This window comes from Leucopleurus acutus (assembly GCF_964270905.1).
Source record: "Leucopleurus acutus genome assembly, chromosome: 6".
Lineage (NCBI taxonomy): Eukaryota > Metazoa > Chordata > Mammalia > Artiodactyla > Delphinidae > Leucopleurus > Leucopleurus acutus.
This window is the reverse complement of record NC_139149.1, coordinates 112,686,074-112,712,447: the sequence shown is the minus strand read 5'-3', so window position 1 is coordinate 112,712,447 and position 26,374 is coordinate 112,686,074. Positions and strand designations below refer to the sequence as shown.

The 26,374-nt window shown below is 45.0% G+C and overlaps 1 protein-coding gene across 1 annotated transcript; it reads right to left on the bottom strand.

The window, feature by feature from the left end:
* Positions 1–1,657: 1,657 nt before the first annotated feature.
* Positions 1,658–26,374, bottom strand: SPP2 (secreted phosphoprotein 2). The gene is made up of 7 exons (XM_082841223.1): positions 26,122–26,374; positions 25,898–26,022; positions 18,636–18,758; positions 17,414–17,524; positions 11,475–11,529; positions 8,365–8,460; positions 1,658–1,832 (listed from the first exon to the last, which is right to left on the bottom strand). Exons 1-6 carry the CDS (start codon positions 26,207–26,209, stop codon positions 8,375–8,377), a joined length of 588 nt encoding a protein of 195 aa, XP_082697349.1. The 5' UTR covers positions 26,210–26,374; the 3' UTR covers positions 1,658–1,832; positions 8,365–8,374.

The following is a 26,374-nucleotide window of genomic DNA, read 5'->3' as shown; positions in this document are numbered from 1 at the left end:
GTCCCACACTCAGCCCGCATACTTTGTGAATCTCAGCTGTGGCCAAGAGCCAGTGAGCCAACTTTCCCACTACGCAAAGCGAGCTTTCTGCCACAGCAGGAATCGCCAAGAAAGCACCCAAGGGATTGAGGTCTTTGCCCCCCGAGCCGCTTACTTAGAAAAGGGCCCCAGCTGGTGACCCAGTAGAGAAAGGACTGATGGATCTGAGAACACCCCTAAACACAGACGTGGTCCCCCCACCGCAGTGAGACTGAAACTGACATCGGTTACCATGGCTTCCGCGAAGTGTCAGGATAATACACTAAGTCGTTACCGGTCATTTGTACCTTGATTCCAATTTGCCTCTTTCTTCCTGCTCCCTCAGTGAATTGCTCTGCTTGCTACAGCCTATAAACGCTGGCAAGGCTAGGCCACACCTCACATCCGATCTTCTATACTTTCCAGAACTTTCCTGGCTAAACCCATCGACTTGTTTTATTTCGACTTTAAGACCAGCTTGTCAGGTTAGGAAAACAAATTCTGTGGACACTTTCAATCAAATATGATCACATCAACTTTGTAGATTAATTTAGAAAAAAACTGACATCTTTAGGCTTTCGAGTTTTGCTTCATAAGAATAAGATATATCTGGGGGAGGGATAAATTGGGAGTTTGGGATTAATAGATGCATACTGCCAGGTATAAAGTAGATAAACAACAAAGATTTGCTGTATAGCACAGGGAACTATATTCAATACCTTGTGATAAACTGTAATGGAAAAGAAAAAAAAGAATAAGATATGTTTCCATTTACTGAATCTTCTTCTATGTCCTTTAATAGAGTTTAAGGGTTTTGTGTGTGTGTTCTGCATGTTTCTTTTAAAATTTATTTGTTGGTATTATTCTTTTTATTGTTACCATAACATCTTTTGTCTTATATCTTATAATATAAAATTGACTAGTATGTATGAAGTTTGGGGGTTGTCTTCCTACTCAACTGTCATACTGTTTTTAACAGGTTTTCAGTTGATATTCTAGAATATTCCATGCATTGAGCCATAGCTTTTGCAAATAGTATTAGCTTTGCCTCCTCCTCTTCATAACTGAGTGTAATCTATGGTTTCCTGCTCTGCTGTCTTTATCTGGTTTTGGTATCAATATTGTGAAACCCCTTCTACCTTTACAATCTCTCCGTGGCGCCCCCCCTGCCCGGCAAAGCCCAGCACCCTGGTCCTTATCTGAACATCCATGGAGGACAGGTGTGATGTCTCTAATGGTCAGAATAAGATATTAACCGCACATAAAGTAACCTACATTTCTGTAATTTGCCGGTCTCTGAATTCATCAGCCTTTCCCAAACATTTGGGCTAACACATTCCTGTCACTTTATCCTGGAGGCAGAGAATAGGATTAAACAAACACTAAGCCTGCAACGTTCAGTCTTTGCCTCGTGATAGTCATGGGACCCGCAGCAGGAGTCTGTCAGGTCGTGTATCTGGCAACAGAACACTCTGATTTGTGATGTCAGCGTGTACATGGGGATCGTTCCAGCCAGTCCCCTCCCTGAGCACTGCTACCTTGCGCTAGCTGAGCCCGGCACTGCCTTTCCTTGGGGGTCAGCAGGCCCGCGGGCAGAGACACTGAGTGAACTCTCCTCATGGCATTAGCTTCTCATCTAAAAATGTGAGGGTTACTCCTATTAAAAAAAAAGAAAAGAAAAGAAAAGATCAAGCGATGAAAGAAAGAGGAGAAGTAAGCCATTTATTATCGACTGGAACTGATCAAAAGAAAAATCACACAATTTGTAAAGGATCTTTCTTCATTGGAACTTCTATTCCTTCCAATGCATTTTGCTGTTAAAAGAAAGAAGGGGAGGATTAGACCCTGTGGCACGCATTTCACACTCTTACAATGGAGGCACAGGGCCCAGGATTCCTGGGCGCTATTCGAAAAGGAATCCAAGAGGGCACCAGAGACTAGAGCAACTATGCAAAGCAGCCAGTTCCCTGCACAAGGAAAAGGGTGAGAGACGCGTGCAGGGAGAAGAGGAGGTAATGGAGTCCAGGGAATGGAGACGAAGGCCCAGAAATGAAGGTCAAGTCTCAAAAAGCCAAGGGTCAGAGGTTCCCCGAGGAAAGGCTGCAGCCAGGTCGCGGGCTCAGTCTGGTCTAAGGAGGTGCTGATGGTGGGAGGTTGTGAGGGAGGGAATCGATCAAGCCACTTAAGAAGAGCCTGGCTGTAGCTGTGGTCTTTTGAGGGCTGGGGTTGGAGGTAGGACTATTCATTCATTCACTCATTCATCCGTCTTATTCGTCCATTCAATAAACATGTGTGCATTGAGTATCCACTGGGGATTACGAAGATTAATAAGGCATAGCCCCAATCTCCAGAAGAAGGAGACAGAAATCACGGGCAAGTAGAGAAGACAGAGGCAGTCAGAGGACAGAATGGTAAATGCAATTCCAGCTTCCCACGTGCAGGAGACCTCGAGGAAAAAGGTTTCTGCAGAAGACGTGTGAGCTAGACTCCAAGCACAAGCTGGGAGGCAGGGTCACTGGGCCTGGGAGTGAAGGTCAGACCCAGACTGGGGACCATGGAACAGTCAGCCGTGTGAGTCTTCCATGTGAAGCAAAGGCCAAGAGAAACCAGGGACACAGACAGGGACCCTACCATTGCGGGGAGTGCCCGATTTCTCGTGTCCCAAATCACTAGTGAGTTTAGATTCCACCTCCCAGGTGATCAGGACTTTGACCTGTAAGGACTGATGTGAAGATAACTCTGGTGACAGTACAGAGGTGGCTTTTGAGACCATCAGGAACATGCTGACCACCCCAGGCTAGAGTGATGAGGCCAGAACATGGTGAGGAGGGTCAGAGCCAAGAAACGTTTCAGAGGAAGGACCGGCAGGCAGAGCACAGTGGTAGCTGGATGGCGGTAGGGAGGGGGTCCAAGACAAATCCGTGTCCGGTCTGGGCAACTGGAAGCTGAGTTGGATACAGGAGGAAGAGTAAGTTCCGAAGGGAAGAACTCCATTCTGAGGATGGTGTGAAACATCCCGGGGCTGTTTAATCAAGCCTGGGGTTCAGGTGAGAGGGACGGTGTGTAAACAGTCCCCAGACAGGTGGGCCTCAAAGCCCTAGGGTGCCTGGGATGACCTGGGAGAGGGAGGACGGCGGGTGGAGGGAGAGCCAAGGCTAGAACCCTGGTGACCCTCACCTCCATTCGAAGAACAGAGACATCTTGGCCAAGAGGAGGGCCAAGGAGGCCGTGTCTCGGAGGCTGTGTCTCAGAGGCCAGAGGATTTCAGGGAAGAAGGGAGTTCTCAACAGCGTCAGATTCTGTCATGAGGTTCATCAGGCAAGGGATGGGCAGGGACCAGGCAGGAACGAAGGGCGGATACAGAGCAGGGCAGAGCCAGTGCCCTGCGAGAGGGGAGGGGGGTCCTGGAGGCAGCAGGTGCAGAGGCCTTTTCCTTAAAGGCCAGATGGAAAGGAACAAGAGGGATTACAGAGAAACTAGGGATAAACCAAAGGTAGGGAGCCCATCGCGCGCAGATCTCATCATTCCCAGAGATTTGTCTACTCGCTAATATTCACTTGTAACCTCCAGATCAATACTCCTGGCGCTTCTGAGTCATTCTAGGATGGCCACAGAGTGACAGAGATCTGCCCACGTTCCCAAGCGAGCTCATTCAAGGCCATCTGCCCCCTGTCTCCGCTCCCATGTTGTAAACGAGCGTCCTTTTGCGGTCTACTTAGTGCCATGTTTTTTGCATGTCTGTACTTTTTCTTGCTGATTTTGCTGTTTAAAATGGCCCCCACGTGTAGTCCTGAAGTGCTCTCGTGTCCTGAGCGCGAGAAGGCTGTGATGTGCCTTGCGGAGAAAATACATCCGTGGGATAAGCTTCCCTCAGGCACGAGTGACAGTGCCATTGGCTGTGAGTTCAGTATTAATGAACCAACCATATGTATTACATAAGACGTCTTTCGACAGACACACACATAAAACAAGCATATTGATTACTGGACAAAATGTGACCAAAGGCTGGTAGGGCCCTAACCCTGTATTTCCCGCAGGAGCGCAATGGTTCAGGATTTGCTGATTCAGCGTCTGCAGCCACTTTATAGAACATCATTACTGTGAGTGACGGGAACGCACTGCACTCGGTGGGGCCGTTGGCGGCATGTGCTGCGAAGGAGCATCAGAGCGGGGTGTGAGACGCCAGATTTCCACCTCTGGGCGCTGGCTGGGCTTGTCTATCTTATGTGTGGGGGGCAGGGAGGGTGTCTGGCTTCCCCAGTGGGTGGGCTGTCATGGAAAATCATGCCAAGAGGTTGTGATTAATAAGCTTCATTTCTGAATACTGAAATCACTCAACAGGTTCACCGAAGAGGCCCAGGATCTAGGGTCACCTCCCTACATAGTCGCTGGCGGGTAGGTATGCTGTTAACATTGCCGGCCAGTTCAGGTTTTGGCCTTCCAGGTGTGCTTTACTCCATAGGTGCTTCACCCAACACGTGACAAACGTTTCTTAAACAAATGATCCTTGAGGCTTTGCCCTCTTGTGCTATTTTCTAAATGTGTAGATATTGACATGAGGTCAAGTAATTCAGGAAGAAAAAGAGGTGCTTTGGGGACAGACAGACATCGGGAGTTAATCCTAACCCAGCACCAGCTCTGAGAGGAGGGGCCTCCAAGGCCTTAGCTTCCTCATCCACAGAACGGAGATATAGTGATAAAACTTCACTTAGATGGTTGCAAGATTTACGTAAGGCAACGTAGGTGGAAGGTCCAAACACAGACCCAGGCACCCTTAAGAGCTCTGATCTTCATGGGTGCAGAGCCAGGCACGAAGTGGGGATTCGACGAATATTTTTTGGACAAATTGATCAAATCAGGAGACTGATTCTTTCCACCATGCAGTTATTGACAAAAGACCTCTCTAAGAACTGCTGCTCTGGGCCATAGAGCATAGGAATTCCACACTAATAGTTCCACGCTAATTGATCATTGCCACAAAAAGGAAAGAGCATCGCTCACGCTGCTGTGGTTTGGGTGGCGGCAGAGTGGTTTGTGGTCTTCAGGCCGCTACGTCATGCAAAAGTCAGAGCTGGGCCAGCTCTAAAGATCAAGAAAGTGTGAAGCTCTCAGACAGATTTCTTGCGACATGAGAGCTGGGGCCTGATTTTCCCCGTTCCTATTTTAGGGCAGCAAATAAGAAAAAGCATCTCAGACCTCTTTGTTTAAATACTCCCTTTCACTGCCCACACCTACATATTAAACGATTTTCTAGCAATCTGAAAGAATCCTAGAACAGTGGTTGTTAAATTACAAAAACACTTCCTCAGCTCCTAATTTGTTGCAGAAACTGCGCTAAGCTCTGAGGATTCTGTGATTCTCAGCGAGCCGAAGTCTCTGCCTTCAGAAAGATCCCCACAGGAAACACGTCATCCACAGTATGAAAAGAGTTGTCCTGAACTTGTTCCCACATTGGTTCGTTCCTTCCTTTCAACCTGCGGGAACCCTTATTATAGTCTAGGCACTATTTTTAGGGTTAGGAACTAGACAATGGATATTGTTATTAATAACTTAGTATAGACATATTATTAACTGTATTTTTCATGTTATTAAACTAAAATAATAAAGATGACAAGGTAACACATCCTAAAAGAGCTCCTTGTCTAGCAGGGACTAAAGCAAATAAAATAATAATCATAAATCTTTGAAGAACTGAGCCCGAGAGTTTAGGGACTATGTCACTCTCCCAGCTCCTAAGTAGCAGAGAAAGCTTGGAAAAGGATTCCAGACACAGTGGATTGGCTCTTCACTGGACCCCCTGTGCTGGCCTTATCTTAGGATTCTAGGAAACTCAGAGCACAGTGTGGAAACCGGCCCCGCTGAGGGTCATGGCAGGGCAGGGATATAACTGGGACATCAAGGTCAATGTCCAGGCCAGGGCGGCAGTGTTTGGCCTTTAGTCTGTGCTGCCTTTAAGGAGACATGTTTTAAGTGATCAATTTCTTTACAGAAGTCAGATCATAAATTTATATTGGGATATATGTATGTGTATGTATATATGTTTATATATACATATATATATATATATATATCTCCAATATAATCATTAATAAATAACATACAGCCAGTCCATTGAGCATTCTATTTTCTCCTGCTGAGGATGTTCTGTAAAGCAAAAAGAAATCATTTAAGTTTATAAAAAAAGAAAATGCTGAGTCTGTTTCTTTGTAATGAGTACTTTCTTGATTTCAGCCTGAAGCTGGTTTTTATTTTTAGGGTGTGTATAGCTTCAAAAGAAAGCCTACCATTTGCATCTTTTATCCAACACAGCCTCACTGGTAAATTTCCCTTCGATTTTAGGAAAATGTCAGTTGACCTCTTTCAAATTCCGGGGTTAAAAATTTATCATACTAGGCTTAGCTGAATTTTTTGATAACAGAAGGTCAAGAACCCAAAGTGAGCGTCTGTCATCCACTCAAAAAATACTTCCAGAATGCTTGCTGGGGGCCCGGCTCTGCGCGGGGCCATGGGAGATGCTGGCGACAGAAATTGTCTCTCTCCTCGCCTCGGATGAGGACTTTAGGGAAGCCATAAGGGGATGTATCTCTGACGTGCGGAGACCCCTTGGGGAAGAAACGCTGAGCTGAGATGTAAGTGAGGAGGAATTAGCCAGGTGGATGTTCCAGGTAGAGGTCTGATCAGGAGGAACTGCAGGTATTTCAGTTTTGCAGGAGCTTCAGGGCTGGTGGCCTTGGGAGAGATGAGGCTGGAGAAGTGGGCAGGGGCCGGATCACGAAGCCCTTTGCAGGCCACGCTAGGGAGTTTGGACTTTATCCTGAAGGCATATAGTGTTATGTAAACTGTAAGACCCGTGAAAGCCCAAGCTTCATGGTTAACTTGTGTGTGTGTATGTAAAAATGAATGTACACTGAATCCATATCTATAATTACATCCAACGATTCCTTTTAAATGTGCCTTTCGTCATGTGCCTTTAGTACTTGGGAGCCTTTAAAAAGACAGAGCTGCCTTTGCTCCAGTCCCTAGTAGCTGCAGATTTATATATGCATGAGGCAGTGGTGCTCAGTGTGGGTTTGCAAAACCAGGACTCAGCCTCCAGCACTGGGGCAAATAGGCTGTTCTTCCTCCTGGCTCAGGGTCTGCCTCTGCTTTGCTATATAAGTGAAGTGAGCCTTAGGGGGTTAAATGGAGAAGGATCAGAGTCTCCTCTGCATTTCCAGATAAACCTGAGGGCAGCGTGCAAGGTGGACAGCGTGGAATCAGGACCCTAGGCAAGATCTCAGGCAACAGGTCAGTGGTGACAGTGATGAAACGATGGGCTAAAACCAGAGAAAATGTGTGGCCCCTGTGGATGTCGGGAGAAGATGAAGGGTAAAGAAGGGCCAATGATTGTAATAACCTATAATGGGAAAGAATCTGAAAAAGAATATATACATACATACATATGTGTGTGTGTATATATATATATATATATATAAAAACTGAATCACTTTGCTGTACACCTGAAGCTAACACAACACTGTAAATTAACTATACTTCAGTAAAAATTTTTAAAAAGAGCCAATGATACTCTAAAATTTTGAGCTGGAGAAAATTCAGTGGATGCTGTTGCCTTCTATTCAGACAGGGAGCTGAAGAGGAGGCTAGTTGACCTTCAGGAGCCCAGGGATGCTCTCTGCAACTGCAACCAGTGGGCAGGTGATGTTAGAGCCTGGATCTCGGGATAGAGTAAGGTGAGCGATGTGTGTTTGGAAGCAATCAGTGATCAAGTCAGGCAAGTGGAATAGACGGCAGTAATCTATAGAAGAAGGAAAGGACTGGGCAAAGGAGACCAGACAAATGGTCACCAGGATTGAAATGACTGATTAAGAAAAGGAAGGCAGGTTAGATGCTAGAGATCTGAAAGATCACTATCCAGTTTGCAAAAAGCAGAAAAGTGAATGGGAGGTGGGGAGGTAGGGGCAGCAATCACAGACCGCAGTTTTGTCAAGATGCTTAGCAGAGAAGGAAGTAGGGAGGGAAGGCAGCTGTTGAGATGGGGAGACTGGGTCAGAGAAAGGGGGCTGTTCTGTTTGTGGTTTGTTTTTTGTTCTTAGAGAAATTTGATCACATCAACAACCGCACATATAAAAGCCATGGGGAAAAGATTGAGGGTGCAAGAATGAAGAGACAGTCGAGGATCAGTATTTGGGAGGAGAGAAGAAGAGGTGGGAGGCCAGACAGGAGCTGAAGAGCAGACTACAGACGCTGCAGGTGTAGAGACCGCAGCTTTAAGACATCCCCACCCTCCAACCCCCCGCTGGTAGCTTCCATCTCTACATACACGTGTTTTTAGCTGTGTCCCCTTACCTCAAGGCTGTCACTCAAAGCCAGTGTTTATTCTTGCTCTGGGCCACAGGTTCAGGCCCCTTCTATTTCCAGGAGGAAAGCCCCTTCTCATGATCCCTGAAGATAGAAAGGGGATATACAGGCTCTGTCATTCACATCAAAATCTAAGACAACATGGACTTAGTGACTATAAATTAATGACAGAGCCTGTGACCAGCACCACCAGAGCCCCTCCGGCCAAGAGGCTACCCAGGAACACCATGACCTCATCTTGCTTATCAGGTTCTCCCCCACTCTTGCCCGCACGGTGTGACAGCTGAACCCCCAGCCACACGCCTTCGAGGGCAGGGACTGTCACATTTATCTTTCAGTCCTCTGAGGGATCTGCCCAGGGCTTGTCACACACATTTGTTGAATTAAATTGAATTGTCATGTTCAAAGCAGTCTCTGAGTTGGCTGCCCCTCTGCGTCAATGAAGGTCCCAATGCCCAAAATGTTTTTAGAATTCAGCTCTGGAATTACCTTCCAAGGAATATAAAAAGGATCAGTCGCATTAATTTATATCTGTATAATATTTTTTTTGTCCCAAATGACATTTTCTCAGAGTGGTAGCCAGCCTCAGAGATGGCCCGCTGGTATTCACACTCTCAGGTATTCCCCTCCCACATCGGACCAGGGCTGGTCTGCGTGATTAATAAACTATGCAGAAGTGATGCTATATCCCTTCCAAAATTAGCTAATAAAAGACTGTGCCTTCTGTCTTGGGTGCTCTGTTGCTTGTTCATTCTCTTCTCTCTCTCTCTCTCTCTCATCATGTTCTCTGGCAGAAGCCAGCTGTCATGTTTTGAGGACATTCAGACAGCCCAGTGGAAAGGCCCATATGGTAGGAAACCAAAGCCCTCATTCCAATAGTCTCTGAAGAATTGAGGCCTGCCAACCACCATGTGAGTAACCTTGGAAGTGGATTCCTCAGTCCCAGCTAAGCCTTCAGATGAGATCACAGCCACAATCAACATCTTCTCTACATCATTTTAGAGACCCTGAGCCAGAAACACCCAGCTTGGCGACTTCCAGGTTCCTGACCCTCAGAAACTGTGAGATAATAAATGTTTGTTGTTTTAAGCTGCTAAGTTTCGTGGTAATTTGACACGTAGCAATAGATGACTAATGCACCCAAGTTGGCTATTAATCTGATTAACTGAATTTATTTCCAAAATTAAATCCAAGAGCACATGTTTTCCATCACTACAGAGATTCAAAAGAATGAGCCCTAGACTTGGAAGATAATTCCTAAAAAAATTGTTCAAAAATGTTCTCAGCAGTGGTCACATTTTTAGAATAACTGTATTTCTCCCCAAGTGGCACATTGGAGGGGGTCTAAACTCAGGCCCTTTTTTAAGCAAGCCTCAGATTGTAAGCTTTAGTACTTCAAATAAATTCGGAAAAAGCCTAAGGATGGTCAGACACTGAGCTCAATGAAACATTAATGTCTGTGTTATTCATTTTCATGGAGAACTCTGATCAGAGGGTAAATTTCACAACTCTTCTGTAAAGCAGCATGAAAAAAACAGAGGCTTTAGAGTCTGACAGATCTGTCTCTAAGTCCTGTCTCTGCCCCTCTCTACCTGGATCAAAGTCCTACGTTGGCCGTGTAGCCTTGGACAAGTTACAGAAACTCATTAAACCTCAGTTTGCCCATCTACAAAATGGGAAGGAACATAGTGTTCCCTCTCAATATGGTTGTGAAGCTGAAGGAGAAAACTGTCAAGCAATTAGTAGAGAGTTAGTATTTTGTGTCTACAACAAACAACATGAGTTGTTACTCATTTCTTCTGTGTCAGCAGATAAGACACCTGGTTTACAGTGCTCTCATGAAGGTTAAATGAGAAAAGTGATCGTAAAAGGGAGAAACTAAATAACTGTTAGTTCTGTCTGCTTGCTGAAAAGTACAGTTGAGGTTGGAGGGCAAAGAGAAGTTTAAAAGAGTTTGGATTTTTCAGAAAATGCTCCAGATTGGGACAGGAGGCAGGTGAGTGCTGATTTCCTCAGCTAGATTTGATATTTTGATTCCTGACAAATTTTAAGTGAGTTTTGATGCCTCAAAGTTAGCTTTTCAATGATTTGCAAAGCTGGTTTATGAAGGACTGTTCTTTTTTTTTCATTTTCCCTTAAAATATTTTGCATTTCAGGGGTTTATCTCTTATGACATGACTTCAGCAGAGTCTGGCTTGATCAGAAAAGGATGTGTTCGGTGTCCTACAGAAGAAAACAGGAACACTTAGCAAGTGACCGTTCGTAAAATGGCTCACTTTTTGATCTGTCAGGAATGAGACCTGTAACGCAGTAACAGTCATAAGGCAGGCCCCCTCTGCCCACTTCTGGAATGTTCTATGACTTTATTACTGATGCCACAAATACGCTTTTCCAGGAAGGAAGCAGTGAGAGATCACCAAAGAGTTTTGCTGCCATCAGCTCCAATAGAAAAAGTCCTCCTATCTACCTATTTTACCAATAGGTAGAAATGTTTCCTAAGCCATAGAACACTAACTCAGTCCCACTTCCAATGAGAGACCACTTAAGAAGGGGAAAAAAAGAAAGCCCTCCCTCCCCGAAGCAAGATTCTTAACGGGATGGTCACCTCTGGTCTTATGGCTGGAGGATTACAGAATTCAGCCCCAGCCAGTCAGATGAGGTTTAGTCCAGATCCTTCCACCGACACATTGTTTCATACCTGGCTCCTAAAACTGGTCGTGCACCCAGGAGGGAAAAAGCGTGCTCAAGCTGGGGGACCCTCTTATAGTAAAAACCAACACCTGTCCTGCCTAACTGGCGGAGATGTTGGGACATGAAATGGAATCATATATGGAAAGGCTCTGCATAAATATAGAGTGGCCTAAATGAAGAGTTGTAACATTATTGCCTACTGTTAAGAAAGGAGCAAAAGCAAATGTTTATTTTCTGTGGTTTCTGTAATTGTTCAAAGCTTATGTACAGATATTTCTAGTTTTAAATGACTCCTTGATAGAGAGCTTCAATATGAAGTTGATTCTCACACACACACACACACACACACACACACACACACACACACACACATATATGTATATTAAAAAGAACGGATCTCAACTTACCAAGCAGATAACTGTTTCTTGATGTAGAGGATCCCAAGATATCTCCCAAAACCATCTAAGTAAATGTAGGCATTAGTATGTATCAGCACATGAAAGAGAGGAAAAGGAAGGACACTGCAAAATATGCAAATATTGTCAGGAGGACTCAGATGTATTATATAATTTATTTTTAATGAAATAAGGCAATACATTACATTAAATAATTTTATATGGTATTGAACATGTAATGTCTAAAAAAGCATGTGGGGAAAAGCAACTTACATGAAGTTTAAATTGTCTAAAAACGTTTCCACTAGACTCAAAATGACCCCCAATTGTTTTGTGGACGAGAAAGACAGAACCTCGTTATATGGACTTGCAAATCAACTGTGTTTAGGTCAAATTTGTGAGTTTTCTCTCTATGAAGTCCCCATATGTGTTCAATTAAAAAAAAAACAAAAAGTGTGCACGAGTAGTCTTCATGAAGCCACTGAAAGCCCATAGTCACAAAGTAAGGTGGCTGCATGACTCACAACCTTTCTACAAGGTGTCTGGGCCACCTACCTGTTACCCTCTCCATCATGAACAGTCAGTTAGCCTGCTGACTTTTGTCAGAGTGATTGGCCTAGCAGGTGGCACAGTTTAGTGGGGGAAAGAATAATCTTTTCAATAAACGGTGCTGAGACAACTGGATATCCACATGCAAAAGACTGAGGCTGGACCCCTTCCTAATCAAAATGGACCATGCATCTAAATGTAAGAATCACACAAACAACAAAAGAAAAAAATGGATCAATTGGACTTCATTAAACTTTAATACTTTTGTTCTTCAAAGTGCACCATAAAGAAAGTAAAAAAAAAAACCTCACAGATGGGAGAAAATATCTGCAAATTGTGTATCTGATATGGAACTTACATATACAAAATATATAAAGAAGTCTTACTACTCAACAAAAAAAGACAAATAACCCAATTTAAAATTTGGCAAAGGAATTTTTTTTGGCCACTTTGCACAGCTTGCAGGATCTTAGTTCCCCAACCAGGGATCAAACCTGCACCCTCGGTGGCAGTGAAATCGCGGAGTCCCAACCACTAGACCGCCAGGGAATTCCGACAAAGGATTTGAGTAGACGTTTTTCCAAAGAATATATACAAATAGTCAATCATTGCTCATTAGGAAAATGCAAATCAAAACAATGATGATGCACCACTTCACACCCACTAGAATGGCTAAAATTAAAAGGACAATGATAAGTGTTCATAAGGATGTGTAGAAACTGGAACCCTCATACATTGCTGGTGGGAATGTAACATGGTACAGCTATTATGGAAAACAGCATGGCAGTTTCTCAAAGAGTTACACACAGAGTTACTTTACGCCCCAGAAATTCCACTCATAGGTAAATACCCAAGATAAATAAAAATATATGCCCACACAAAAACTTGCACATGAATGCTCACAGCATCATTATTTACGATAGTCAAAAAGTAGAAACGGGGACTTCCCTGGTGGCGCAGTTAAGACTCCACGCTCCCAATGCAGGGGGCCTGGGTTCAGTCCCTGCTCAGGGAACTAGATGCCGCATGCCGCAACTAAGAGTTCTCGTGTCGCAACTAAGGAGCCCGGCAGCTACAACCAAGACTCAGTGCAATCAAATAAATAAATAAATAAATAATTTTTTTAAAAAAAGAGATATGTATAAAAAAAAAGTAGAAACAACCCCCATTTTGATCAACTAATGAATGGATAAATTAAATGTGGCTTATCCATACAATGGAGTATTATTCGACAATGAAAAGTACTGATACGTGCTATAACATGTATGAACCTCCAAACATGCTAACTAATATAAACCGTTCACAAAAGAACACATATTGTATGTTTCTATTTATATGAAATGGCTGGAAAAGGTAAATCTATAGACAAAGAAAGTAGATTAGCGGTTACTAAGGGCTGGAGAGAACGAGGAACAGGGTAAGGGGTCTTAGGGTTTCTTTTCCGGATGACGAAGTGTTCATGATTTAGATAGTGATGAGAGTTGTACAACCTCATGAACATACTAAAAACCACTGAACTGTACACATTAAAGGGGTGAATCGTATGGTCTGTGAATTATTGGGTTGGCTAAAAAGTTCGTTCGGCTTCTTCTGTAACATCGTATGGAAAAACCCGAACGAAATTTTTGGCCAACCCAATTTATTTCAATAACAGTGTTATTAAAATAAAAATGGGACACATGACCTAAGATAGGACAACGGGAATAATACCAAGAGGTATCTCCAGCTGGAGCTAGAGAGAAGTGCTCTGTTTCCTCCTAAGTTTAGAGGATATGAATCTGGAGTGGCTGGCAGTCTCGCCTCCAGCTACAAGGAGAACACTCATCTGCAGTAAGGGGAGGAGGGACGGAGAAGGAAAAACATGAATGTGGCCCAGATAGTGTTGACAGTCCCTAGATTGAGCTGTCCAAGAGGACAACTCCTTCCTCTCCTTTCTGGGGACGTGAGCCAGGGAATTAGCTCATTTTGGCTTAGGTCGCTTCTAGTTGAATTTCTATCATTTGAAATGGGAGAGAGTAAATAAATGAAAGGCCTGGAACTCTGCTCCCCCGAGCTCAGAATTCCTGTTCACTCTTCCTCAGTTTCTCCTTTTGCACTGTCTTGGGTCTCATGGCTGAAACTCCAGCCAAACCTCATCCCATCCACTTGAAATCAGAAGGATTTGTCCAAAATCAAGTCCATTCATCATCCTACAGATGTTAGCGTTTCGTCGTGTGGTTGACTGAAGTGCCGTATAGAAATCGTTTATCCTCTACATGCTTCTTTTTCAAAATTAAAAAAGTAAAAATAAAAACTGCCCATAATTGAAATATTTATTTGGTTAAGAGAGAATATTAGCAATTTTAGAAATGTATTTGCTCAAATCTTTTTACAAAGCATTTATACTTATTAAAATTATGTAGTGGAAAACCTGAATGTTTTTATATTAGAGACACTTTCTCTCATTGTATGCTTACCAGATATTTTCCATTTGAGCTAAGTCCTATTTCGTAATAATTAGGATGTTTGGTCTTGCTCTCCATGGCTTCCATCTTTCTTCACATTATATTCCTTCCTCTGGAAATTCCTTTACTATCTACATATGTTTTTCAAGTGGCCTTTATGTTCATTACTCTGGGATATTTTTTTTTCAGTTTTCTTTCTTTTATTCCCTACTTCCAACAATGATTTATTTGTTCTATGTCTAAATTCATTCCAGTCAATTGTCTTTCATGTTTGTAGTATCATCATTTATTTCACTGAAAATGGTTAACAGCTGTCGTCTAATTTTTTTTCTGTTTCATGTAAGAAATCTATTTTAGAGTTGCCAGGAATTACTTTAAATCTCCATCTGCTTTCTTCTCCTTCTTTCGAATTGCAGAATCCTTTAATTTAAGGAATTTTTTCTTTGCTCATCATCCTTTATGATCTCCTAGTCTTTGAGGCAAAGCAACCTGGGAGTTTATTTTAAAATCTTGTTTGTTTCCGGGACTAACTTAACTTAGTATCAGAGTCTTCTTACAAAACTTGGGACTGGAAGAAAAGTGAGTAGTCTTCAGTCTGCAGTTAGCAAGTTGCAGTAGGTTTGTGGGTTGTGCAAACAATCAGAATCAACTTTCCAAATCAACTTTCCATCTCTTTCCAAAGAGATGGAAGAGGGGTTAAATTAGGGGGCCACTTATTAACTTCAAATGTGTTAAAGGTCATAGAAGAACAGGCATCCATTTCTCTCGACATTCACCACTAACTCCTAGCTCTACTTGGCACTCTCTCTCACCTGCCCTGCCAGCCTCCCAGTGTCCCCATCCATTCTTACCTAGTTCCAGTCTGTTCTTCATCTATTCTGTCACTTCCCTACTTATAGCCCTTGACTAGCCCCAAGCCAAGGCTCCTTGACATGACCCATGAGGTCCACCTTGACCAGGCTGGTGTCCTCTCCAGCCCCACCCTTATGCCTCTCTTCTCATATTTTTCTCCCAGTCATGATGGATTTCTGTCCATTTGTACCCATCAGCTTAGCTTCCCTCACACATCAGGGAACTCCGTCAGGCTCTCCCCTGTGCTGGGAATCTCCTCATCCTTCCCCTCCACACCCTGTGCCCTTTGTCCTGCGGTCACCCACCCTTCAGCCCCCGGGGAAAGCTCGCTCTGACCCCACACGCTATTGCATCCTCTTGCTACGTGCTCCCGAAAGCTTGCCTGGTAGTCAGGGTAACCCCTGCTTAATGGACACTCCCAGACTCATCCACAAACCCCACAAGAGCCAGAGCAGTGCTTCTCTTGCTCTCCACTGTCTCCTAGCTTCCCCCACGCAAACCACAAAATCAATACACACGAAATGCTTGTGACATGATGCTTGGTCCCTGTCACTCCTGGGTTAGCTTGGCCACGCATGCGCCACTGTGTCAGCTGTGAAGCGTGCCTTACATCCTGGATACTTTACTGGAGTCGAGGCCCTGGGTACCTGAACTAGCATCAAGGAGATAGGATCCAGAAATCTCCTGGGGATTGACACTCAAAAGTTGCCAGTGAGAACGAGATTGATCAATAACCTTATGCTCAACTGAACATTTTTGCAGAATTCTCCTTCCAACAGTGAAAACACCCCTGCAACAGGAGTTTCTCACTCCTTCCTAATTCTAAAATGGACTTCCATATAAAATACGGAAGTCCTGGGTATGTTCATAATAGAGGAACATTACTTTTATGTGTAATTCTTGAAGTTGAAATTGTATACTCTTTTCATGTAATTTTCACTACAGATTTAAATCTTGAAAAAATTAATAAAAATATACGTAGAGAAAGATGTCATTGGACAGATTTGGCTGTATAATGGTAGAAACAATTTTTAAGTAGCAGTCAAAGATATTATCCATTATGAATAAACAAATAACGTAATCGTTATGTTTTTATCCCAAATTAGAGTCTAGAAGCTTCCTCCTCATATCATATTCTTGACAATCTCTTCCTCATTTTTCTTGTATTCATTCAAGTATTGACTGAACATCTACCCTGTATCAAACCTTGTCCTAGATGACAAAACACACATTCCCTGCCCTCATTTGATGTACATTCCAGTAAGGAAAGCAGTCAGTACACAGACAAATAAGTAATATAATTCCAAGTCAGAAATGTATATATACTGATTTCACAGTATTATTGCAGATGAATATCAGTGCAATTGAAGGAAAAAAGAGGTGTCCTGCCATTTACCAAGCATCTATTACGTACCAGATTCTGGACCAGATCTTTCATGTCCATCAACTTCCTTGGTTTTCTCAACTTCCTATCGGGTGGTCTCTATTACTGGCATTTAACAGATGAAGAAGCTTCAGATCATGGAGATTAAATCTCCTGACCTAGGTTGCAGAGCTGGTAAATGAACACTGATGTATCAAAAATGCCCCTCTTGGGCTTCCCTGGTGGTGCAGTGGTTGAGAGTCCGCCTGCCGATGCAGGGGACACGGGTTCGTGCCCCGGTCTGGGAAGATCCCACGGGCCGCGGAGCAGCTGGGCCCGTGAGCCATGGCTGCTGAGCCTGCATGTCCAGAGCCTGTGCTCCGCAACGGGAGAGGCCACAACAGTGAGAGGCCCGCGTACCGTAAAAAAAAAAAAAAATGCCCCTCTTCATTCCACTAAAACACAGAGGCAGTGAGATGCATACTTAGATCTAAAACTTTGAAGATTTGCTCATTGTTATTTTAAGCTCACATCCTAAATCTTAGGAAAAGAGAGAGAACTGGAAAAAGTAAGGGATATTGAACATGAGGTTGCAGGTGTAAAAGGGAGATGCCAGCTGAGTCAGCAGAGCTATACCCGAGTGATGCTCCAGCTACTCTGTCACACTGGCCTGCCTGTCACAGACCCACACAGACCCTAAGAGGTAGGTGCTGTCCCAAAGGATGCCAAGCCCCTGCACCTACCTCTTCACTGCTGTTAGACTCGGAGGAGCTGGAGGACCACTGGCAGCGAACCCACACGTCCTGCACCTGCTCAGCAGACACCCACACGGTGCTTCTGCAAGCAACTGCCGGCTGGAAAAGGGGAAGCAGTGAGTTCCATGCCCGGCAGCTGGTAGAAATGGTTAGGACCTATCTAAGAAATCAGGCAACACCATAGGGCTTGACGCAATGATGCAGACAGAAAGGAAAAATTCACAGAGACATTTCATTTTTCCAAAATGAAAATTTCTCAAGACCTAAGCAGAAACAAATGATGACTTAAATATCTCTTAGGCTTTTGCTACATTACAAGTCCTGAGGGAAAGAAGATGTTCCCTTCTTGAGCACTGAGTGGGCTCCCTCAAATGCCTTTCCTTTTGAACAACAAGAAATGGGAAGATCTCCCAAGGACCCTGCTCTGCTCTCCCTTGGCCTCAGATTTCATTAGAAACAAATGCTAGTGACACTTGGGTTTGGGACCTTTGTGAAACAGAGCCACAGCAAAAAGTCTCACGAAACAACAAAACAACGGGTCCTCTTTTCAGGATTGACACCCCTGTGTAACGACCCAGACATCACAACAATAAAGTAACAAAACCCTGAGACCTCGTACATCTGAACGAGAACGCCTCGGACAGTGAATTTGGGGTGCCTCCCATCCCTGGGGTTAACAAAGCATGGGGCCATGTGCTGGTCACTGGGGAGATGAAACTGACCACGCTGTGGTCCTGACCCCCATGGAGCCCAAGCTGGTGGAGGAGACAGATGTTATACAACAGGCAACTATAAAACAGTGCACCTCGCACCAGGAACACAGCTGGCATTTTAAATTCATTTAAAATAGAATTTGAAATGTCTCTGGGATTTGTCTTGGCTATTGGCCTCTTCGTATTCACTTTGCCTGGAACCAATTATCCCTATTTTTAAATAGGAAAGCTGAGAAACCTGAGGCAGCAGGAGTTAAATAATTTGCCAGGATTACTCAGGACCGCGGACTCCAAGAGCTCGAGTCCTCGACCACTGAGTCACGCCACCCCTGCCCAGGGGACAGCGTGGACACAATTAGTGGTGCCTCCCAGGGTGTCCAGATGCCAGGCAGTGGCCAAGCCCTTGGTGTGGCTTTGAATCAGGTCCCGGCGATGTAGGAAGACAGGTGCTCCCTTGCGTTGTTTTCTGGGCTGGTGGCCTTTCCCCCGACTCTTACCACGTAGTAGCCCCTCTGGAAGTCACAGGTGGCGGGGTCTTCCCCAGAGCCCCTCCTGCACGTCGTCTCCCGGATGCGGAGCTCTATGTCCATGGTCAAGCTGTCCTCATCCAGGATGTTGACCTTCATGAAAACAAAGCGTCAGTCTGCCACAGATGTGTTTCTGAAGGTCACACGCTAGGAATGTGTCTCCTTGCACAAGGAGAGAAAGGGACAGAATACCCCACCACTAAAGCTCTCAATTCTCGTGGCAATCACCCAGATCCACACCCTCATTCTGAAGACCAGGGGAAGAAGTGCTTTACCGAAGGCTCACAAGACTTTACTGAGACAGTAGGACCAGAACTTGGGTGTCCTGACTCCACGCTAAGCACTGCTGCTAATGACTTACATTTATGACGAATCCTCGGGATTTACAGATTCCGTACTTGCAAATTTGCCTACTTGCTAAAATGTACATCTAACCCCAATCAGTACCGGGCGCCCTCACGACCACTCATGAAGACACGCTGGGCGGCAAAGAACTTGAGTCGCCAGACGCACACGCTCCCGACCGGGGTCAGATGTGGTGATAAAAGGCGCAGGCTCTTTGCCGCCAGACCGTACACACGTCAATTTCATGGTCTATGTGTGTCGCGGTTTTCTCATTTTTGTGCTTTTCCTTGGTGATTTTGCTGTTTAAATTGGCCCCCAAGCCTAGTGCTGACAAGCTGTCTAGTTTCCTAAGCACAGGAAGGCTATGATGTGCCTGACAGAGAAAATACATGTGTTAGCTGAGCTTTGCTCAGGCCTGAGTGACAGCGCTGGTACAGTGAGCTCAATGGTAACCATATATATTAAATAAGTCTTTAAGTGAAAACACACATAAAACAAGGGCACATATTGATCAGTTAACCGAAATATTGTGACCAGAGGCTCTCAGAAACCTCACCCTGAATTTCCCCAGGATAAACGGCTCAGGATTCACTAACCCAGTGTTCGCAGAATCTTTATGGAATGTAACTGCCGCAAATAACAAGAATCAACTTATTTTAAGTGTCAACGTACGTATGAGATTCAGATTTAATATCTAATATGTAAAAATTATCAATGACCAGGGTCATAAATAATGGCAAGGCTGAGTTTTTAGTCCTACTTGTTTTTAGAAAACTCTACTTGTATCAGCACTCTTCATCCTGAGTCAGAAAGAGACACAAAGACCCCTCCATCCCGAGCTTGGAGCTAGCCACTTATTTCCAAAGCAAAAGCAAAGTATTTTAAGTGTCATTTTCCTAAAAGAATGCTCCATACTTTCTTAATAATTCCTGAAATAAGTAAGTAGCAAGTACATCTCTGCTGTACAGTGTTATCCAGTCCCGCTTCCCGGTTGATCAGTTCGGATCTATGAATAAGATTACACAGTTTTCCACTCCTTTCCACCAAGGGTGGGATACTGGGGGTACCTTCCAAACTTCCTGATGAGTGTGCTGTTCCGATGACACGGACATCTCCTGACTTACTAAATGCCCACTGTGTGTGCTGCACCAGAAGCACAGCAGGGAAGACCCCACTGAGCTTAGATTCCACCTGGGGCAGGGTGGTGGGGCACCACACAGCAAACACACTAAAGAAAACTGAACAAGGACCTTCCAGATGGCTATAGAGTTAAGAGTAAAAAAGCAACGTGGCAGTGGGGACGGAGAGCAGAGAGCTTAGACGAGGCGCCTGAGAAATCCTCCCAAGGAAGGCGTATTTAAGCTGGGACTTAAAGGATGGGAAGGAGCCCATAGTGTGAGGAAAACGCAGAGCCGATGTCCTGGGGCAGAACAAGCCCAGCGGTGGTGGTGAAGCAAAATGAACAAGAGGAAAACCAAACACCCTGAAGGTGGAAAGGAGTGCTCCAGGTAGTTCATGGTCCCGTAGCCCGTGGGAACGAGTTTTGGCTTCATTCTCATTGCAATGAGAAGTTCTCAGAGGCTTCGAAGAGGTGAGATCTGAGTCACCATCGCTGCTACAAAGAGAGCACACGGGGGCAGGGACAAGATGGCAGCAGGGAGGTGGGCTCCACTGCCCGACCCCACCCCAGGCTCCGAAAACTCCTTCCCTTTGAGCTCTTGAGCCCATCCTTTGGCAAGTTTGAGTCAACCCACACACTCACCTACTGCCCAGTGGGGAGAGAGGTGGTGACAGCACTGTGACAGTCGGTGGGACCACTTTCAGGCAGGGAGTAACGGGATAGTTTGCTTTGGAAATAAGTGGCCACAGCTCCAAGCTCGGGATGCGGGCATCTTTGTGTCTCTTTCTGACGCAGGATGAGGAGTGCTGATACAAGCTGAGTTTTCTAAAAACAAATAGGATTAAAAACTCAATCTTGGGCTTCCCTGGTGGCGCAGTGGTTGAGAATCTGCCTGCCGATGCAGGGGACACAGGTTCGAGCCCTGGTCTGGGAGGATCCCACATGCCGCGGAGCAACTGGGCCCGTGAGCCACAACTACTGAGCCTGCGCGTCTGGAGCCTGTGCTCCGCCACAAGAGAGGCCGCGACAGTGAGAGGCCCGCGCACCGCGATGAAGAGTGGCCCCCGCTCGCCGCAACTAGAAGAAAGCCCTCGCGTAGAAACGAAGACCCAACACAGCAAAAATAAATAAATTAATTAATTTTAAAAAAATTCTGAGATTTAAAAAAACTCATCCTTGCCATTGTTTATGACCCTGTTTACTGATCATTTTTACATATTAGATATTAAATCTGAATCTCTTAAAAAAATTAAAAACTCTTCAGCTGGAGCGCATCAAGCAGGCTCTCCCTGCCAGCGCCCCCCCCCCCCATCATGCTTCCACAATTTCTTAAAGCAACCTGATGAAAGCAACCTGGCAGGACAAAAGCTTAGTTTAAAAGATGAAAATGCAGGGGGTTTGCATACTGATAATTTTAACTGTGAGATGATTTTGCAAACTTTTTGCATCTCTAAGCACTTTTAAGCACCCTTTCCAGAATATGGAGAAAAGTCAAATAACTCTGCTTTTTCATTTGAATTCACTTTCAGCCAGTGAATTTCTGCTCTGTGTTCTTTGAAAAATGTGGGACAACCCAAATACTCAACCCTAAGGAATCAACTGGAGAAAATCCCAAACCCAGCGTTACGGCTGAAATAAATCATGGTCCTTTACAATCGGTGTTACAGTGTGGTCCTGTTTTTTTAAAAAATATATATTTTATACCCACATATGAAGAGAAAAAAATCCAAAAAGACAACCTGCCGCATGTTCATAGTGGGTGTCTCAGAGGGCTGGGTAACGAATGTTACTCTTGGTTTTCTCTTTCTTGTTGTATCCTGTGACTCTTTATAATGAGTATATTTTGATTTTTTTATTTCAAAAAGAAATAAAAATATACAAGCCATAAAATACCCGTAACAGTTCCTTTTGGAGAGTACAATGTTTAACGTTATGTGTCAGTTTAGCTGGGCCACAGTGCCCAGAGCTCTGGTCAAACATTGATCTGGATGCTTCTGTGAAGAGGTTTTTGGATGAGGTTAAAGTGGTGGACTTTGAGGAAAGCAGATTACCCTCCTTCATGTGGGTGGGCCTCATCCAATCAGTTGAAGGTCAGACTAGAGCCGAGACTGACCTTTTTCTCAGCAGGAAGCAATTCTGCCAACAGCCGGCCTTCAGACTTGAACCGCAACGTCAGTTTTTCCCTGGGTCTCCAGCCTGCTGGTCCACCCTGCAGATTTGGGCTTTACCAAGCCTCCACAGTAGTGTGGGCCAATTCTTTAAAATCTATCTCTCCCTGTCTCTGTCTGTCTCTGACTCTGTCCATCTCTTCTCTGCTTCTCTGGAGAAGCCTGACTAACACAGTGATCATTTAGGATTTTCAAACTAAGCCCTTATGATTGGACAAAAAGTAAAGCTCAGGTATAGCTGCCTAGCAAAACGTAGAAAGCCAAAAAGCAAAACGTGCAAAGAGGAAAGGTAAAAATGGACAGAAATGGGCGTAGACACATAAAGGATCCCAGAGCTTCCGTGGCTTTGCCCCAAATATCCCAGAATCCATCTACTCCTCACCTTCCCCACACTAAGAGCCTCAGTTGCCATAGGTCACCATCTGCTTCCCACAGTTGCTGTCTGGGCTTCCTCCTGGCATCCCGCTCCACACAACAGCTGCAGAGATCTTAGAAGGTCTACTTGCACTTTATTTAAAACCTCCTCCCAGCTACCCCCTGCAGGAGGTCCTCCCACGGCTGGAGGTTCTCGTCACTGAGTGAGTCTTAGCTCAAATACGGCACCTCTGTGGCGACTTCTCTCCCCTCTGACAGCTGCCCCAGCCCAGGCCCAGGCCCATCCATCACCCTGTTTTATTTTCTCCACAGGACTCCCCACTCTCTGAGACTACCTTCACTTATAGAATTTGCACCCCATTCTCCCTTCATCCCCTCCCCTCCTCTCCCTCCCCTCTCTCTCTGCAGTGGTATCTGAGCTCCATGGGAGCACGGCCTGGTCCAGCCTCTCTGTTTCTCACCCCCAGCACAGGGCCTGTGTCCACCTTTCCTTTCTCTGCTTGTGTACATTGAGAGAACAGTCTGTGTGTGCCTAGTGTCAATGTTGGAACAAGGAAGTCATCGTGGCTGATTCCGTTTCCCCATGCTCTCCCATCCTTTTTAAACCTGGAGCCCAAGAGTTAAGTTACTTAAAATCAATGGCAAGAGCATTTGATCCAAGTCCCTGGTAAATCGCAGTGGTTCTTAACCCTGGCTACACATTAGAATGACCAGGAAACATGTAAGAATACGAGCCCCACCCTCAGGGATTGGGATTTAATTAGTCACCATCCTGCCTGGACATCAGGAGTATTTCAATCTCCCAGATGATGCTGATGTGCAGGGGTCGAGAACCACTGGGCTTATGAAGCAAACTCAGGGATAAAGTAGTGGGGCCGGACCCCTCACCCTAAGCCCACCGAACTCTACCCCAAACCTCCTGCACATACACGAACATGACCAAACCACTTATTTCCTTCGGACACACTCCTAGAAATGAAACTATGAGATCAAATGTTATAAACATTTGCTATTTTTAATGTTTAACGTGTTTATAAACATGCTTAACAAATTGCACGTTGCAAAGATAATTTTACCAAATTACATTTTCTCTAGCAGTGTTTGAGATTTCCCTTTCACCTTTCCCCTGGTTATTTTCATTCTGATTTTGTCGGCTGTCGGAGAGGTGACATTTTTCGCAATGTTTCGAGCTCATTTCTATTACTATTTTATGAATTGTTTTGTACCCTCAGGGACAGTGATCTGATCTGTTCCTTCATCTCTTTCCTGAGGACTTTGCTTAGCTCTGAGTGGATCTCTCATGGCTACTGTTATGAAGGGAATTGGCATATTTGGGGCCATCTTCAGGGTGTTTATAGAAGGCATGACTAACGCATACAATAAAGCAAAATGTGAACCACTTCTAAGAAGAAAGATGTATCACCAGGACAGATCAAAGCAGGAGAGTTCTTCCTCCATTGGGAGAAGAAAGGAAGTTTTCATGGAAGGGACACGGTGAATGTAACTTGGCCAATGAATTTGAATAGTGAGAAAAGGCTGGAAAGAAACGAGAATGTGCAGAATTCCAGGTAGCAGAGCAGCGCACAGGAGGCAGAGCGGCATCTCCCTCCTGTGTTCTCACTAAGGATCACACGCCCACATACATAGGTGTGTTTCTTTACAGGTACCTGTGTGTCTGGGCTCAGGTGTCTGATACCAAGATGGCCCACACGCTGGAATGTTCTCTGGATGACTATGCCTCATGCTAGCTCGTCTCTACTGGCCAGATTTCCATGGTGTCCGTAACTGGTTCTCTCGGGACCTGTCCTCATGATGTTATTCGCTTAATTAACTACTAACTTTCTTCTGTAGCAAGCACTAGCTAAATTACAAGCAAATCTAAACTCATTTGCAAGCTTGGCAAGAGGACACCGATTGCCCCACACCAAACGTGGATTTCATTAAGTGCAAAAGATGGAAGCCCAAACAGTCAGTGTACGACGGAGGGGTTTTTCATTCTGCCCAGTCCTCCTCCAGAAGGAACTCGCCCTCTGGCCTGGCAGCTGACCACACGTATCTCGCCGTGCTCTCGCACCGCGACAGCCAGGCCAAGTGACCCCAGTCTGGCCACAACAGCCTGGTTCTGGACTAGCTAAAGCATCATCTTCGTGACCTATGACCCAATTAGAAAAGACAGCTGGGACAATTCAATTAATTTCCTGGGAATCTGGAAATAAGAAACTGAGCTAGTTTATGAAGGAGCTGGGTCAAGATGAATGTATTGTATTTGGAGACTGGAGCTATGGAGCCATGAGCTGTGTGCCCTTCACAGGAGGAGAGGGGACAAACAAGGTGTGTGCTAAGGTGGTGCCCAGCAGGGATGGGAGAGGTGAGCATGAAGGTGAAGAGGAAGTAATGCCCTTCTGGCCTCTGCGAGGACGCGGCCGCTGCCTGGACCCCTGGCCATGTCTCCACAGTTCGCAGTTCCCAGGCGGCCCGTCTGCAACGAGCTCTCGTTTGTAGGACCAGGAACTTTGTAGAAGCTCCTCACCCCGCATCTTAACCTAAGCTCTTAACCTAACCTAAACTCTCCGGCAGGTATTTCTGCTGCCCCCCCACCCCCCTTGCACGGGAAGACGAGCAGACAAGCACCTGGGGCCCAGCCAGGAGGGAGGCGATCTGCTAGTTTCTCATTTCCTTGGAAGGATAATTCTGTTTCTTTCTTTGCCAATCACGGCCTTAGTCACTGGAAGCCCATGAAAATTCATCTTTTCCCCATTTCCCCAAGCTAACAGGAAACAGACTATTACAAAATTGACAAAGCAAAGTGGATTTCTTTGGCTCAAAAGCCAGAATTTATTTCCTATAAGTATTAGGAGCAGAACTGCTGAACTTGAAAAAGCCTCATTTCTAATAAACAAGCAGTTTTTAATAAAACATCTCAAAAGGAACCATGGGGACTTTGGGTCCAGAAGCAGGATGTGCAGAGGGTAACATCTGGAAATAGGAAATGATGCCAGAGGGAAGAAAAATGCAAGAAGAATCAGTCATCCGAAGTAGCTTTGAGAGCTTTACGACAATAATTATAATTAAATCCTTTCTCTATTAAAAAAAAAAAGTGTGAAAGAGATGAGTAGCTATTATCTTTTTAAACTGGAAAATTTTTAACGTGTAACCCAAAAAAGGACAAAAGAAAAAACCAGAGCAGACATACCAAGACTAGAGCAGACATACCAAGCACTTACTCTTCTAACTGAGCTTCTGAACGCCCGAAACAGATAGGGGCTCAGCGACTGGGAATTCACTTTTGCCACGGAGGCGCTGACGGCTGCCGTCAAGGAAGACGGGTCATAGTCATACACGGGAAAACCTGGACTCATAAACACATGAGGACACAGTGAGACAGGATGCATGGATGAGGACAGCTCTGCATCATCAAGGGCAGGTGGCCTGACCCTGAACTCCTTACCTGCACAGTAGTGGAACCAGTAGTTCGTTCCAAGGACAAACATAATCAGCACCTTCATCACCATCTTCTCCATTCTGGGAAGGATCATTTCAGTTCCGATCCCAGCAGACTGTCTCTGTGTCTGGGGGTGACCAGTCGTCCTGAAAGCAGCTCTTTATCCAGTGTGACCTGGCTTGCTCACTCTGACTGAGGCAGACTGCGGCTTCAACAGAGACAATTGATCCTGCAGTCAATATTTACTGCTGCCTTTTCC

Bases quoted from the DNA above. Each gene is read 5' to 3' on its own strand.
- SPP2 (XM_082841223.1), bottom strand. From the start codon at position 26,209: ATGATCCTTCCCAGAATGGAGAAGATGGTGATGAAGGTGCTGATTATG. The intron at 18,759-25,897 runs GTAAGTGCTTGG...GTTTTCATGAAG, and splicing joins TCAGAAGCTCAGTTAGAAGA to GTCAACATCCTGGATGAGGA. The intron at 17,525-18,635 runs GTAAGAGTCGGG...CCCCTTTTCCAG, and splicing joins TCCAGAGGGGCTACTACGTG to CCGGCAGTTGCTTGCAGAAG.